Source organism: Aspergillus foveolatus (assembly GCF_047715535.1).
Source record: "Aspergillus foveolatus strain CBS 279.81 unplaced genomic scaffold BDW70scaffold_46, whole genome shotgun sequence".
Classification (NCBI taxonomy): Eukaryota; Fungi; Ascomycota; class Eurotiomycetes; order Eurotiales; family Aspergillaceae; genus Aspergillus; species Aspergillus foveolatus.
In genome coordinates, this window is record NW_027396110.1 from 110,148 (window position 1) to 124,325 (window position 14,178).

General features: G+C 52.5%; 7 protein-coding genes across 7 annotated transcripts; 3 read left to right on the forward strand and 4 right to left on the reverse strand.

The window, feature by feature from the left end:
* Positions 1–1,374: 1,374 nt before the first annotated feature.
* Positions 1,375–2,583, reverse strand: BDW70DRAFT_152134 (phosphotransferase family protein; the record flags this gene model as incomplete). Its single annotated transcript, XM_073739397.1, has 3 exons — positions 1,375–2,074; positions 2,122–2,417; positions 2,485–2,583. The coding sequence occupies 3 exons, from the start codon at positions 2,581–2,583 to the stop codon at positions 1,375–1,377; spliced, it is 1,095 nt and encodes a 364-aa protein (XP_073593652.1).
* A 500-nt stretch (positions 2,584–3,083) lies between these two features.
* On the forward strand, positions 3,084–3,829 carry BDW70DRAFT_162225 (dUTPase-like protein; the record flags this gene model as incomplete). Its single annotated transcript, XM_073741092.1, has 3 exons — positions 3,084–3,450; positions 3,522–3,694; positions 3,743–3,829. 3 exons carry the CDS (start codon positions 3,084–3,086, stop codon positions 3,827–3,829), a joined length of 627 nt encoding a protein of 208 aa, XP_073593653.1.
* An 8-nt stretch (positions 3,830–3,837) lies between these two features.
* BDW70DRAFT_89920 (pyridoxal kinase) lies at positions 3,838–5,430 on the reverse strand. Its single transcript, XM_073745145.1, has 6 exons — positions 5,337–5,430; positions 5,251–5,261; positions 5,100–5,179; positions 4,838–5,050; positions 4,668–4,785; positions 3,838–4,608 (listed from the first exon to the last, which is right to left on the reverse strand). Exons 1-6 carry the CDS (start codon positions 5,385–5,387, stop codon positions 3,975–3,977), a joined length of 1,107 nt encoding a protein of 368 aa, XP_073593654.1. The 5' UTR covers positions 5,388–5,430; the 3' UTR covers positions 3,838–3,974.
* Positions 5,431–6,030: 600 nt separating this feature from the next.
* Positions 6,031–7,447, forward strand: BDW70DRAFT_89990 (uncharacterized protein). The gene has a single exon (XM_073745146.1). It carries the CDS (start codon positions 6,330–6,332, stop codon positions 7,356–7,358), a length of 1,029 nt encoding a protein of 342 aa, XP_073593655.1. The 5' UTR covers positions 6,031–6,329; the 3' UTR covers positions 7,359–7,447.
* Positions 7,448–7,865: 418 nt separating this feature from the next.
* BDW70DRAFT_89993 (AFI1/MesA family protein) lies at positions 7,866–10,565 on the reverse strand. The gene is made up of 3 exons (XM_073745147.1): positions 9,840–10,565; positions 9,721–9,781; positions 7,866–9,674 (listed from the first exon to the last, which is right to left on the reverse strand). Exons 1-3 carry the CDS (start codon positions 10,472–10,474, stop codon positions 7,998–8,000), a joined length of 2,373 nt encoding a protein of 790 aa, XP_073593656.1. The 5' UTR covers positions 10,475–10,565; the 3' UTR covers positions 7,866–7,997.
* Positions 10,566–11,071: 506 nt separating this feature from the next.
* On the forward strand, positions 11,072–12,219 carry BDW70DRAFT_140934 (putative calmodulin). The gene is made up of 3 exons (XM_073737702.1): positions 11,072–11,120; positions 11,172–11,646; positions 11,717–12,219. Exons 1-3 carry the CDS (start codon positions 11,118–11,120, stop codon positions 12,118–12,120), a joined length of 882 nt encoding a protein of 293 aa, XP_073593657.1. The 5' UTR covers positions 11,072–11,117; the 3' UTR covers positions 12,121–12,219.
* A 117-nt stretch (positions 12,220–12,336) lies between these two features.
* On the reverse strand, positions 12,337–14,070 carry BDW70DRAFT_90009 (NCBP3 domain-containing protein). The gene is made up of 2 exons (XM_073745149.1): positions 13,914–14,070; positions 12,337–13,850 (listed from the first exon to the last, which is right to left on the reverse strand). Exons 1-2 carry the CDS (start codon positions 13,971–13,973, stop codon positions 12,480–12,482), a joined length of 1,431 nt encoding a protein of 476 aa, XP_073593658.1. The 5' UTR covers positions 13,974–14,070; the 3' UTR covers positions 12,337–12,479.
* Between the last annotated feature and the right edge of the window lie 108 nt (positions 14,071–14,178).

The window sequence follows — 14,178 nt, forward strand, 5'->3', positions numbered from 1 at the left end:
TAAAGTTCCTAAGCTAGACGGGCCTGTAAGTGTTTCGATTATCATCCAACTCATTGGTCGATACACAGAGGCTCCCTGTCAGTCAGAAGGTATATTACTTCCGGAGTATACTCAAAAGGCGGGTCAAGACGGGCGGATCATCAATCGTCTGCGCAACACGACGCAACGCAACGCAACACAAGCTATGGAACGAAAATCAGGAAAAAGAAAAGAAAGAAAACGAAAAAGAAAAGAAAAGAACGGCAGAAAAGCACCGAATGAGCCGCACCCAATTAGTTCTGTTTCGGTCGTAGCCTCGTTCAACGGTAATTACTGGAACATCCCGTCGCCGCGCCTCACAATTCACCCATGTCAATCCCATGCTTGCTGACAACTCGCAGACCCATATACAGTTATAGTAGTGCAAGATGCGTTGGTTACGCCTCTGGCCCGGTTGTTCCCCTCTTGGCGCTTCTGATACGAAGCCCAGTCTAGTTCAACCCCAGTCCAGCTTAGGATCACTGATCAGTATTTGATGGCTGCAGCTATCATCACACTCACACTCGCTATGATATCCTACAGACATGGTACGTAAGGCAAGGCAGGCAGCCCATGTCTCCGTCGCCGCCCGTCACCGCAATCTCACCTCACCTCGCTCGTCATTGACCCCCAATGACGGTTTGATCCGAGATCGCTCGGGAGTCGGGCGTACCCGTATCCCCCACTCCTCCATCCTTGTTCTTTGGTCTCTTCTCCTGCATGCAGACTAGCCTCTGTAAGCGACGTAGAATTAGTACGGTAGATTCCAGCCTAGACTCGAGTCGACGACATGCATCGCTTTGGGAGTTAGGTGTCTGAACTCGCTGCAGGGTGGACATTGGACAATAGTGCTGAGCCAAATGGCAGCGGCTGGCTTACAAACGTAGAAGAGATCCATCGCGTTCCGTTCGCATATGGAGGTCTGCCTTCGGCAGGTAGAGGGCGGGGTAGGTAAGGAGTGAGCGAGAGATGAGTGGTAAGACTCGACATGAACTTGGAACGCCTTACGATGGGGTGCTCATATCATATGACGAGGTCTGAGTCGAACGCTGAGATGTATGCTAGACTACTCCGAGTTGTATATACAAAATGGAAAAATGAAGACACCGTGCACCCTCCCAGCCGTAAACTGTCGCTCCCATGGATGTGGTGCCGGGCTTATGCCCATGGCTGGGGCTGCGTTCGCAGTCAAACCCCATCCGTGGCTGCAACACTAGTGTGCCGTGCAATCGCTCTCCAGGGCCTAGGTGGTCTCGGCACTCTACAAGGTTTCTTGGTATGTAGATTCCTAAGCTGGGTAAGGATCCTGGCGGACAGTGGACGGCGAGGTCGAATGTTCGAGGTTGAGGGAGCGCACTACAGTTTGCCCTTCTGGCGCAGCCCGTTCTGTACCCTCTGCACCCGCTCCCACGCCTTCAGAGCAAAAGGCACGGTCTTCTGACCGTACTCTGCCGCCCGCGCACTACTAGCCTGTCTCAACGCATATCGAGCCTTGATACCCTGCATGATAACTGAGCTCCTCCACGAAAAGAACGCATCCCCCCAAGCGATCTCAGGCGTCGGATCCCACCCCGCAAACTCGCTGTACCATGCCAGACAGTCCTCGCGCGTAGGCAAACCAGGCACAGCGCCCGGCCTGAAGTGCTCCACCTTATACTCCGTGCCCTCTAGGAAGTAAGGGCTGGTAAGGTTACAAAAGTCCGAGAGCGGGTGGCCGACTGTCGCCATTTCCCAATCCAGGATGCCGATGACGCGTGGCTCGGTCTTGTGGAAAACGAGGTTGTCGATCTTGTAGTCACCGTGGACGAGGGTGCCGCGGTCTTTGGGCTGCGCGGATTTGTCCTGGAAAAAGCGCACCATTTCCATGAAGTGCGGAAGATCCCCGACCGGTTCTTTGGTTTCGACGTCCACGGCTTGCGCCTGTGCCTTTGAGACCGTCGTGAATGTGGCAACCTGGCGGTCATAGAAGCCGCTTGGTTTGCCAAAGGTCTCGAGTCCCACGGATTTGGGCACGACGCGGTGGAATTTAGCGAGGGTGCGCACAGCGTCTTTCCATCTGCGATGTGTTAGCGGCAGATACCTATGCGGGCAACTTTTCCATACAATTCAGTTCGTTCCTCCGCTGTGACGTCTGGGAATGTCGGGTCTGTGAATATCCGCCCATCCAGGAACTCCATGATGTAGAAGGCGGTCCCGATCACGCTGCTGTCCTCGCAGAGACAGTACGCCTTGGGAACGGGTACGTCCGTCTGCTCCAGTGCATGGATAATCTTATATTCCCGTTCCACTTTATGCGCCGTCTTGGACAGAAGCTTTCCTGGCGGCTTCTTGCGCATGACGAATTTCTGCCCATCGGCGGCAATGAGTTGGTATGTCGGGTTCGACTGACCGAAGCCGAACTGCAAGTGGCAGAGATCAGCGCTATCCTTCTTCAATCTGGGACACAAGCCCCTGTTGAAGACATACCTGCTTCACCTCCAAGGGTGTCTTGATAATCGGTACATGCTGGTCGATGTAGCGCTCCAGCGCGGAAATATCGATCTGCTGTCGGATGGCCCCTGCCATGATATGATGTGACCGTGTGCGGTGAAGATACAGTACGCTCAGAATCAGTCCTCTCACAGTAGGGAGAGAGAAATTGTTATTAGAAGCGAGTCCATAATTGTCAAGGCAATAAGAGGGCGCTCGGTGAGAATGCGTCCCCAGCATACCCCCGGACCGAGGCTCAGTTGGACACAATAATTGGTTCTTGCGGGGTCGGCTAAGGAGTACGTTGTCCCGAGGCTGCCATCTACGCAGCTGAGTAAGCTAGGTCGGCTTACAGCTGCAAGCACGACAAACACGCGCAAGCCACTCTACGCGTGTCGTGTGGCTCACCGCCAGACGCGTCCCAGCATGAAGTATACTCGACTGGAGACATGAGATCCATCAGTCGCTTGCATTTCTGCTGCAGACCATACACCGCACTTTCTCTCTCTTACCTCTCTCCATCCTCCTCTCCCATTCTTTTTGGTCAATACCAACATCACTTCCCATTCCGATCCAAGTCCCAATCCTCCCAGATCATGACCAAGGAGGCCACACCACCACCCCGAGAAACAACCACCACATCAGCGACCCACGAACCACCCTCCCTCCCTGCCTCCCCTCTAGCTAAACGCCCAAAACCCTCAGACACAACCAGTACCTCAGCGTCCGCATCTAAAATGGTCTCTATAAACAGCACTGCTCCCGTTGCCACAGCCCCCACAGCATCAACACCCACTCCCGCCCTTCTCGTGAAAAAGCTCACAGACACTGCCCGCGCCCCAACCCGCGGCTCTGCATTCGCCGCTGGCTACGATCTCTACGCTGCAAAGGAGACCATCATTCCAACGAAGGGGAAGGGCCTAGTTGATACGGGGTTGGCGGTCGCTGTTCCAGAGGGGACTTGTATGTTTACCCAATTTCCGCTCTTTCTCTCCACTACCCGCTCGACGTTTAGCTAATTGACGGACTTATAGATGGTCGTGTTGCTCCCCGAAGTGGTCTCGCCTCCAAGCACTTTATCGATGTTGGTGCGGGAGTTATCGATGCCGATTACAGGGGTGAAGTGAAGGTGTTGTTGTTCAACTTTTCCGATGTGGACTTTACAATTAAGGAGGGCGACCGCGTTGCGCAGCTTGTTTTGGAGAGGGTATGACACTACGGCTAGGTCGACGGTTGGACGCTAATGTGCTTGTAGATTTATACCCCCGAGGTTGCGGTTGTTGAGGAGTTGGCGGAAAGTGTGAGAGGGGCTGGTGGTTTTGGAAGTACCGGCACTAACTAATTGTGAACATGGTTGGGTTTACGAACGGACGATACTCTAGATGGATACGATCGCATTGTCTAGACTGAGATAGAATCATCTAATAATGATTATACGATACTCTCTAGTAATGATAGGTACAGATGGGATGGGCAAATATCCTAGACTAATACTCGCTCTCCCACTCCTTCGCTTTGAACTCCACCGTCGGTTCACGCAGAAACCGCACATTCCGCACCAGCCGTATCTCCGCTGCCTTCGTCCGCCGCAAATGTTCCCTCTTCTTCAGTTCCTCCTCAGTCTCCTCAGCTCCAACAGCAGCAGCCGCAGTAGCCGCAAGCTCCGCATCTCTCGCCTCGCTTGTCTTCTCCAGCACATTATGCATACTAGCCAGAACTATCTCCGTTGCCTTTGCCAACGGCAACTCCGTCGACTTCACATCATCAGCTGGAATCCACGACTTTTTATATCGTAGGTTTTCATCTGCATCCGCGAACACGGCTTCTCGGAGCCGTGCGACAGTCAGCGCAGCAAACATATCGCCTGTACCGCTGAAGAAGCAGTCTATTGCTGGAACATCGATGCGGAAAAGGCGCGGTTTACCCGTTGACAGCGTAGTCGAGCCAATGATAGTAAGGAGGTTCTGTGTTGAGTCTGGCGATGGGTTTTCGGGAGATGGGAGGAGCTTGGAGAGCTGCACAGAGGTGATTATTACGTGAGGGATGTTGTAGGTTTCATGCAGGGCAGTGACTGCTTTTGCGAGTGTTTCCAGTGAGGTTATCTGGATACCCGAGAGGACCCTTATGCTATTAGTCATGTCTCTGGGGCTGATGGAAGGGGACGGGACGGGGGATAATACTCGGCCTCGAATTGGTTAGGAAGAATCAGGTCCGCGTGCTGAATGATGTTCTTGTACGCCGGCACTACATCGTCATTAACATATAGCCGACCTTGATCGCCCATAACTGGGTCCAGGACTACGGCGTCGTTAGTAGATTCTGGAGATGGTACTGAGAGACGGCGGCGCACCCCAGAAGAAGGAACCAGGACGGTCCGCTGCTTTGCGTTTCAAGTCCTTCCCAATACCCCCGACGGCCTCCACGGCCGCAGCGCTAGGGGCGTATCCGGAGAGCATGACATCGAAGTCTGTGAGGTTGCTCATGCACAGCCCTTCGTAGAGGTTCCTGATTTCCTCTGCCGTGGCTCTTGTGCCTTTGAATTGGCGGTATCCAGTGTGGTTACCTAGCGCTACTGTTAGTTCTGGACGTATGAATATCAGAGATGTACTGACTGAATTGAACGGTGTTCAGAGCGGCGACATCACAGCCCAAAGACTGCATGACGAGGGTTGCCATTTTATTGCCGACATGGCTTTGATTTCAATTCAGCTGCTGATCATTGATGTATGCAGATTTGTAAAGATACGACAAGGGTCGACATACCCATAAACGACCTGGAAGTGTCAATTTGATCCTGATAAGTGGGCTGTCATGGTGGGCGCGAGGAGGGAGGGGAGGGGGACGCTTACATGGCTGGCAATGGCAAGGACCCTTGTCTCGGGGACATGATCGGCGGGCATGATGAGGAAATGGGCTTTTGCACTTTTGTAGCGAACGATGTCTAGATTCAGTAGCAAGCAATACAATATGCAGAGAAGGAGCGCAAGTCATGATCGCTGACTCTGACTGTGATAGAGAAAGTGGGCTTTTTGTGGAGGAGCGTCTCTCGACTCTGATTGGCCGCACACCTCTATCCATCAGTATTCTTCATGGAATCATGGCTATTTTAGTCGAATACGTTCCAATGTTTACGATATGTATACGATATCTTGTATGTATTTCGTATACGAGATCTCGTTCTTAGGGATCGTCTATCCAGTTATCTGGAATCTCCCATTCCAGCTTTGCAGCAGCACATGGCTTGGTCTTAGAAGCCGGCATTTTCCACAAACACCGTTCGCGCACAATGACTGCAGCCAGCCCTAAATTCAACGTAACGCTGTCCTCTCTCCTCATACCGCCGTCCGTAATCCCGAATCGAACGCCCTGAAGGGACCAAGCCAATGGACTGGCGGCCATCATTGGTCCCTTGTGCCAGAGCGTGGCTGCTGCGGGAGTCCAGACGCATCGATGGAACGGCACTAACGCTGGCTTGAGACGACGACATCTTCTTCCAACACCCCTAATCCTATCTTCTTCCTCTTCTTCTTTCCTTTTCTTCTCTTCTTCTGCTGCTTGTCCTTTTCGTTCATGCTTCTGTCATTCGCTCTTTTATTCTCATCTAATAGATCGTTCTTCCCATGTGATTTGGGCTCACTGTCCGTCCAGTCTCTCCTGGGAGCATACAATATCATGTCTTGCCCCTAATTCGAATCTATCTACTCTCTTTTGTCTCGCCTCGCTGGCTATATAAATATTAGAATTATCTATAATCTTAATTGTCTCATGCTGCCCGTCACTCATTTGATGTCATTGACCCTTCGCGCCGAAGCCGACCGTAACGAATCCACGCCCTGATCAGAATGCACCAACATCAACAATCATGGCCCATCCTCGCCCATCGATGGACAATCTTCTTCGTCCTCTGCGCCTTCATTCTCCCAGCTGTCGTTGCTGAAGAGGACCAGGCGACAAAGTCGGCCGATGCGTCGCGACCAGGCCCAGACCAAACGATCGTCGACATAGCGTCCGCTCAGAATGCTCCACTCATCCGCCATCACGATCACGAGCACGATCACGATCACGATCATGAAGAGCTGCAGCATACGCATGGCCATTTCGAGCCTCGATCAACCTCGTCTTCATCGGGATCGACCTTCCCCACAGCCTTCGACACCAGTCTCTCCAACAATTTCACCACAACCTCTTGTCCAACCTTCTTCACAAGCTTCCTTTCCGACTCCTCCTTCGCAGACTGCCATGCCATCTCGATGCTTCTGCGCGACTCCACAGGTTTCTTCCACATCCTCACCTCCGCCGCGTCAACATCGCGTGTCCTAGACATCGCGTGCGCAGTAGACGTCTCTTCCTGCGCCTCCACCCTCTCGAGCCTCGCGTCCGACCTGATCGACGACTCAAACTGCGGCAAGGACTATGCCGACGGCAACCCCCTCGTAACAAACGCCTACGTCGACCTCATCACCTACGAGCCCATCTACCGCGCCACCTGTCTCCAGAACCCAGACACCTCGAACTACTGCTTTGTTGACGCTGTGACGAATACCTCCAACGCAGCAGACTACGACGTCTATTCTCTCCCGTACGGCAGCACAATCAACAACGGCACCTCCCTGCCCACATGCAGCTCTTGCCTGCAGGCGACGCTCGAGGTCTTCAGCGAGTGGGCGCAGGTCGAACATCAGCCGCTCGCCGAGTCGTACCTCCCTTCTGCGGAGGCGATCAATGGCAAATGCGGATCGGACTTTGCGAACGTTAATGTGACTGTTGGCACAGAGGATTTCCCGTCTTCGGCTGAACCGCGACTGGCCCTGTCACATCCTCTTTGTGTTACATCACTGACGATAGGTCTCAGTTTGTTGTTGAGCTTATAGCTTATAGCAGCTTCAGTCTTCCATTCATTTCTGTATTTTACTCGAACATGCCTTATACCTCTTAGCAGGCTCTCCCTGGCTACACTACTCTCTTTCATTTTTAGCGTTGCCCTCCCGGTTTTGATCATGTATTAGTGATGACAGCGATTGCTTCCTGCTATATTGAAAATATTTAGACCTATATGCTATATATAACTCTAATCTCATTGACCGCAGGACTTATCACCGTCATTCTGTCGCTGTTACAATCTCGGTGTACGGACTCTAAAGAACAGGAGGGCGACAGGAATTGACTGATCGCCGGGAACTCTCTAGTCGTGAGAGTTAGAGTTAGGTGGGTAATTAATGCTTTCCATTCATCGTGCCGTGAGGCCATTCGCTCTTCTCATTTTAAAAAATTCTATCTGAATTCGCTGAATTCAGTAGATGTTGTAAATAATGTACTAGATAGTTCTAACTGAAGTGAGGTATATCCGACTCAAGTATATAACCATGTACGTAGCTTGAAAAAAAAAATGAACAGAGAATTTGACAATAGAATGTGCATAGAAGAAGCAATCATCAAACAGTGGCCGCTCCAAAAGAAAGAAACAATCGTTTACCATAACAGACGGGTTCGTGGCTAGTGACCGCGGGTTATCAACTCCCTTGAGAATGCACACCACTGATCGCAACCCCAACCAAACTCTGCTGCGGACCGAAACTGTCGCTTGGAGACTTGACAATAGGGGACGAGTTCCCGGCCGCTTCTTTTTCACGCTTGATACGGAAGTACGCCGTTTTCGCGAAGCGATTGAGCTGCGCCCAGAAGTGGCGGCCTGCGGGGTGGAGGGCGATGCGCTCGAGAAGATCCGCCGTTGCCTCGCGGACGTTCCGGTCCGGGTGAAGGAGGCCCATGGAAAGATAAAACAGGCCTGCTTGGCTCTCCGGTGTAACAGTTAAGAGTTGGCAGATTCCGGCGTAATCTTTAATTGCATGCGCAAAAGCGAGGTATATAGCGCCAGCCTCGTAGGCAGACAGTTTCAGGGTTCGGAGGCGGTCGTGGTGGTGGTGAAGGTCGGGTTTCTGGATTGGTCGGGAGGGCCAGTACATAGCTGCGATGTCTTGGATGAAAGAGTAGTATGATCGGGTGGTGCGCCAGCCTTCTATACGGGAGACAGACGCCATTAGTTCGCGCTGCTTGGAGGCTTCGTCGGGCCAGACGTAACCATGGCCGCGGATTGTTGTTGGGTCGCCAGGATCAGATTGGAGGCCGCTAGGGCTGTCGGGAGAGAGTTCTTCATTGGGTCCGATAATATAGATATTTGACGCTCCGTAAACTGTCTCTTCGAATGCAGCTGCGACTCTTGTGAATTTCGTGATGTATGCGCGCCATTTGGCTCTAATTGCATTCTCACCGTATCTGTTTGCGATGCTGCGTAGCACGTCCTCCATGAACAGGTTGTCCCCTGTGGGATCGGCATTCGGGCCGGACGCGCTCACTGGGCTCTGCTGCTGGAAGTAAAGCTGGCCGTCAGTCACTGGAGCCGGTTCAATGTGGTTGCTGATTTTGATTCGACCCGTAGGCAGATCGCAGAGCACATCCCACCACTCAGGGTGATTAGCAAATGTAGGATTTGTGACTCCCGCGATAAATCCTGGCACACGCAGTAGATCGTCGATCTTGGTTAAATCCGTGTAGGGAAAGGCATGGCGGGTGAACCCACGCAGGATTCCACCAGATGCTAGTGCACAAGCAGCTAGTACTGCTTCTGCAACCTCTCCGGACGGTCGGTTGTGGCCGAGGAAGACGACCCGTTTCTGGGTCAGCATGGCATTGACGAGGACGATAATCGGGTGAGTAAGGGGCCCACTTGTAGTCAAGTGAGGATGAAGAGGAAACGGTTGAGGTGATGCAGCATGTGGTGCAGAGAAAATTTGGATGAGTTTGACGAGCGAAAAGTCGCCCACGATCTCAGGCCAGATCACCGTGGGTACCTTTACAGGGATGGGAATGTCGTTATAGATAATCTTAGACTCAAACTCGTGGGTATCTCGGGGTAGGGTGTAGCGGGGAGCAGTGCCCCTTCTCGGGGAGGGTGGATTATCTTCATCGATCTCGTTCTCGCCGTCCTCAATCGCTCGCTGCTGGACCATCTGCTCGAACTTCTCGATGAACATGTCTTTGCTGTTCGTAGCTTGCAGTATCTGGCGCTCAAGCAGGTTCAGCTTCGGCATCGGAGACAGATCCATGGCGTTCACGGCATTATAGAGGGTTTCAAGAGTTTCTGGGTACGGGTTCTTGAAATAGTCCTCCAGGGCTAAAAGCAAAATAGGCTGCTCCTGGTTAGTTGACAATCAGAGACGCTTATGGAGTGCTTACTTTATAGATATGAAGAAATGAATGTCGTGTACATATAGCCATGGCCTTTACTACAGCACCGCTGCCCACAACGTCAGCCGCAACTGTGGCGCTAAAGAACATGTTGACAGGGAACATACCGCTTGACAGTGTTATCTTGTTTCGTGTTCACCAGATTGAGCACATACATCAATGGCGGTCCTTCCCCACCGTCTTCCTCATCGCTGCTTTCCTCTTCCTCCGTGACCTCGGAATCATTGTTTGTATCCGCACTGGTCCCTTCATCACCCGAGGACCGCACTCTATTTCTCTTTCCCTTCCGCTTATTATTCTCCCCCGCCAAGTCGTCCTCCTCCCCTTCCGCACCAGTGTCCTTATGCAGAAAGAAAATAGTCCAATCCTGGCTGCGGACGTGCGTCTGGTCCGGCAGCATCAGTTCTGCCAGCATACCTTCATCACTACTAATGGGACCCGGGTATTGATGCTCCATGATCGGGCCGCGATCGATATGGAACGAGGCGACAAGGATGAACTCAACATGGCGCTCGGGAGAGTCACGGGGGTACTGCGATTTGCAGCGCCGTTGCTTGAAAGTATGCCGAGCATTGTGCTGGTTCGCAGAGCGGCGGATGCCTGAAGTATCAGAGCTCCTTGGAGAATGTTTCTGGACGAAGGAAGGGGAGGGCGAGAGGCGAGGGAGTCCGTTGGATTTTGGCGGGCTGGAAGACAAGTTGCCCGTTCCATCTGACGTCCGAATTGGTAGTGGGATGCTCATTTTCTGTGAGGGTTCTGCGGTGAGGACAAGGGTCGAGTGCAGATGCGGGAGAATAGTTGAAGCTCCAGGCAGCCGACGAGCATAGCAGCGGCATGCTCATTCAATGGGCCAACGGAGACAGACGCGATAGATGATCCATTTAGCGATTTGCGGATAAGACGTCAGGAAGAGATAGGAAGATTATCAGCCCTTAGCTTGAAAGCATGTCTTGCCGGAACAATGTGATCGAAACTCAGTCAGGGGGAAACCGAGAGGCCGAAAGGGGAATTGAACCGATCGATCTCCACAGCGGGGAAGACACACTGCGCTGCTGAATTGTGCTGGCGAGATCACGGCACTCTTGACGGCAGACATTGTTCTGTCAACATATTAATAACATAGCACCTGATATCCTCTATTTTTCTAATCTCCAGAAAATGACTGTATGCTGGGGTACAAGAGTTGCATACTATATGGCGTATAGTCCTCAATATAGGCCCCGCACGTGCCACCGTCGGGCTGACTCAGCTGCGGTATCCCCAGCCTTGGTTTGTTTTGTTTGGGATTCTGGCCCTTTTGGGAAGTATGTATACTCAGCCCTGAGGTCATCTCTCACCGGCTTCTTTCAACTGGGCACAATCAACCACAGTCAACTTCAGTCACCATGGTGAGTATATCCATATTTACTGTCTATACTTTTCTCTGACCACATGCCCAGGTCCCCTCCAGCAACGCCCCCTTCCGCCCCTCCCCACTCTCCTTCAATTCCCCTCGTGCATCGCCTTTTCGACGTCCATCCACCCCGAACTCTCCTCCGACACAAGCCCGCCCTACAACACCAGGGAGCTCGCCAAGCAGAGGGTTTATGCCCGTAGTATCGCCCAGCAAACTGAACCAGTCTTACACCGTTCAAGATCACCAGGATGCCTCCCCAAAGAGCCGAGAGCCGATTCCTCAGCCGCGGTTTACCAGAGATCCCCCGTCATCTCCAAGCAGGGGAGCCAGCGCTCTGGGTTCCTCACCGTCGAGCATGGAGGTGAAAGCGACTAGTATGATGGCAGCGACTTCCGACGCAGCGGCTAGACTAGCGCCCGCGCAACTCAGAGAGATTCGGGAAGCTTTTCAGGTTCTGGATAGGGACAACGATGGGTTTGTGGATAAAGATGATGTGGCAGATGTGCTCTCAAATGTTGGTATGTGGAATTTTTTGATCCAGAGCTCGATGCGGTGAAGTCATTTTCTAATAGCAGTGATGATGGGCAGGCCTAGACCCATCGTCTCTATCGCAGTTCTTCCCTCCGGGGAGTGCTTCAACGATCAACTTCCCTACCTTTCTAAACACACTCTCGCAACTCCTCTCCCCCCTGTCTTCAAGACAAGAACTACTCAATGCTCTAGCAGCATTCGACGAAGACGACAGCGGTCAGATTGATGTTGAAGAACTACGTGATGCCCTTCTCCACACAGCCCCAGAAGACGGGGAGCGTCCCCTGACAGAGCGCGAAGTCAATGAAGTTCTTAATGGGTTCACAAGCCGTCGGGCCTTTGGAGGGAAGGGCGGCAAGACTCAGGGAAACGGAAAGAGGGGAGAAGTGCTGAATTATCAGGAGTTCCTGAATACAGTGATGGGCGGAGCGGAAAATGGACAGGCGGCGAAACCGAAGTGAAGCATGTTTAGTAAATAAGTCACTGTTCTATGGGTTATTATATATGTTGCTTTGGTCGGGACGGGTGTTCAGGAGGCATGGTCTGTTACGTAACTAGATAATTCCAAGGGCTCTGGCAGCTGTGGGCAAATTGGATTGCTATTAATTGAGTAAACATTATACAGGAACATATGCGCAGTACATTGAAATACGAAACGCATTAAAGCAAGTTCGCATTATTCGCCAGCACTAATTCCCATCCAGTAGAGTAGTGTATATTATTATTTTGTGATAACTACCAGAGAGCAACCTCTATGGCATCTGGATCCTGAAAAACTAAGCAAATAGGAACGGGAGCGCAAGCAACACGAGCCGCAACCCTAAGTGAACATATCTTCCGCCTTGCGGCGTGGGCCTCCCCTCCCCTCAATCTTGTCGGAAAACAGCTCTTTGCCGGCGTTATTATTGTATTTAGAAGGAAAGAGTTCCCGGACTGAAGCGCTGCCCCTCCCCTTGATCGAAATGCCGCTCTCTGCGGCGCCACGGATCGCAAAGCCCTGGTCTTGGCCTGCACCGGCTGCGCCGCGGATGTTTACAGGTCCTCGCTCCAATGTGCCTGAAGGGAAGAGTTCGACGTTGCGGTTTCGTCGGTCATTGGACTCGGTGATTTCGTGGGGCCCGTCTACTAGTGGAATCGAGGTGCGCTTAGAAAAGAGGTCGGCTGCCTCGCCTGCAGCGTCGATGGCGTCAGACCGGCGGTGATTGCTGACTTTTGAGGGGAACAGTTCTTTCTTGAGGTATGTGTTGGCAGTCTTATTTGGAAAGAGCTCGCGTGATTTTGCGTCGCCATTAGACGAGCCGAAGAGCTCCTTGCCTTCGTTGCGCCGGCGGGGTGGCGGACTCCGCTCACGGAATCGGCGTCGCGATTCTTGTCGTTCATCAACATAACCACCCTCCTGCATCAAAGTATCTCGCCCAGGAGATGCACTGCGATTGCGCAGCCGGCCCGAGTTCGCGCCCTGATCAGGGAACAATTCCATCTCGCGATCGCGACGTTCACTCCTCCTCCGCCTCCCACGATCCCAATCTCGGTCGCCATCCGAACGGTCTGCATCACCTGCACCACTGTCATCGTACATGTTCGCAGTAATGCCCTCCTCATTATCGCGCTCCCGGCGGCGACGCAGCTCCCGTCCGTCAAAACGCCTCCTCCGATAGTCCCCATCACTGTCCCCTCCCCCGCCGCGTCGCCGATCAGAAGCCAATTCGCGTCGTAAGCGCTCCCGCGGGTCATGTTCCGGATGCATCATGTAGAACCGACTGGCCTCGTGCGCGCGAGGCTTCTTTTTATCCGTCTTCACGGCCGAGCGCACCTGTAGAACAGAGTCTGGATGCGAGGCCAGCACCTTCGCCGACCGCAGCCGGAGCGCGGGAATCTCTCCTGGCGCGGTTGGGGCTGTCCCATCCCCAGTAATGCCACCTTTGAGTTCGCCGTCATGTGTTAGAGCAGACAGAGCTTGTAAGCCAATCTCGGGCGTCGAATAGACTATGTTTGCGGAGGTGTCGTCAATCCACTCAATACGCGCTGGCTGTTCTAGCGGGAAATGTGTCGACGCGAACTCTTTGATATCGTCTGTCGTTAGTTCGTCAACACCACGTATGTGCACCTTTTCGGATTGTGCCTCGGCTGTTTGAGGGTCGATGATTGCTCCGTCTACTGGAACGGCTGTGGTTGCTTGAAGTGTTTGCTCCTATACGCAGAACGTTAGTTTGAACTCTCAATGGTTTTTCAACTTTCCGTTTTTGTAGCTTACCATCTCGATTGGCTCGGGTTCAGGTAGAGGACCGAGGTCCAAATCCATATCAATATCCATTGTGATGTCTTCGTGTGAGAGGTGAGGTTGGGATGGTAGTTAGACGATCGCGTCTTCTGTTACAGGTGGACCGGAAAACGTATATGTTAGGGTATACCTTAGAATCAAGAAAAAAATAATAGAGTAACAGAGCCTATGAGAAATAAAAGTAGAATGTGAGTCGAGGGAAGCGAACTGAGGCTCAAGGGAACTGAATGACTGACGC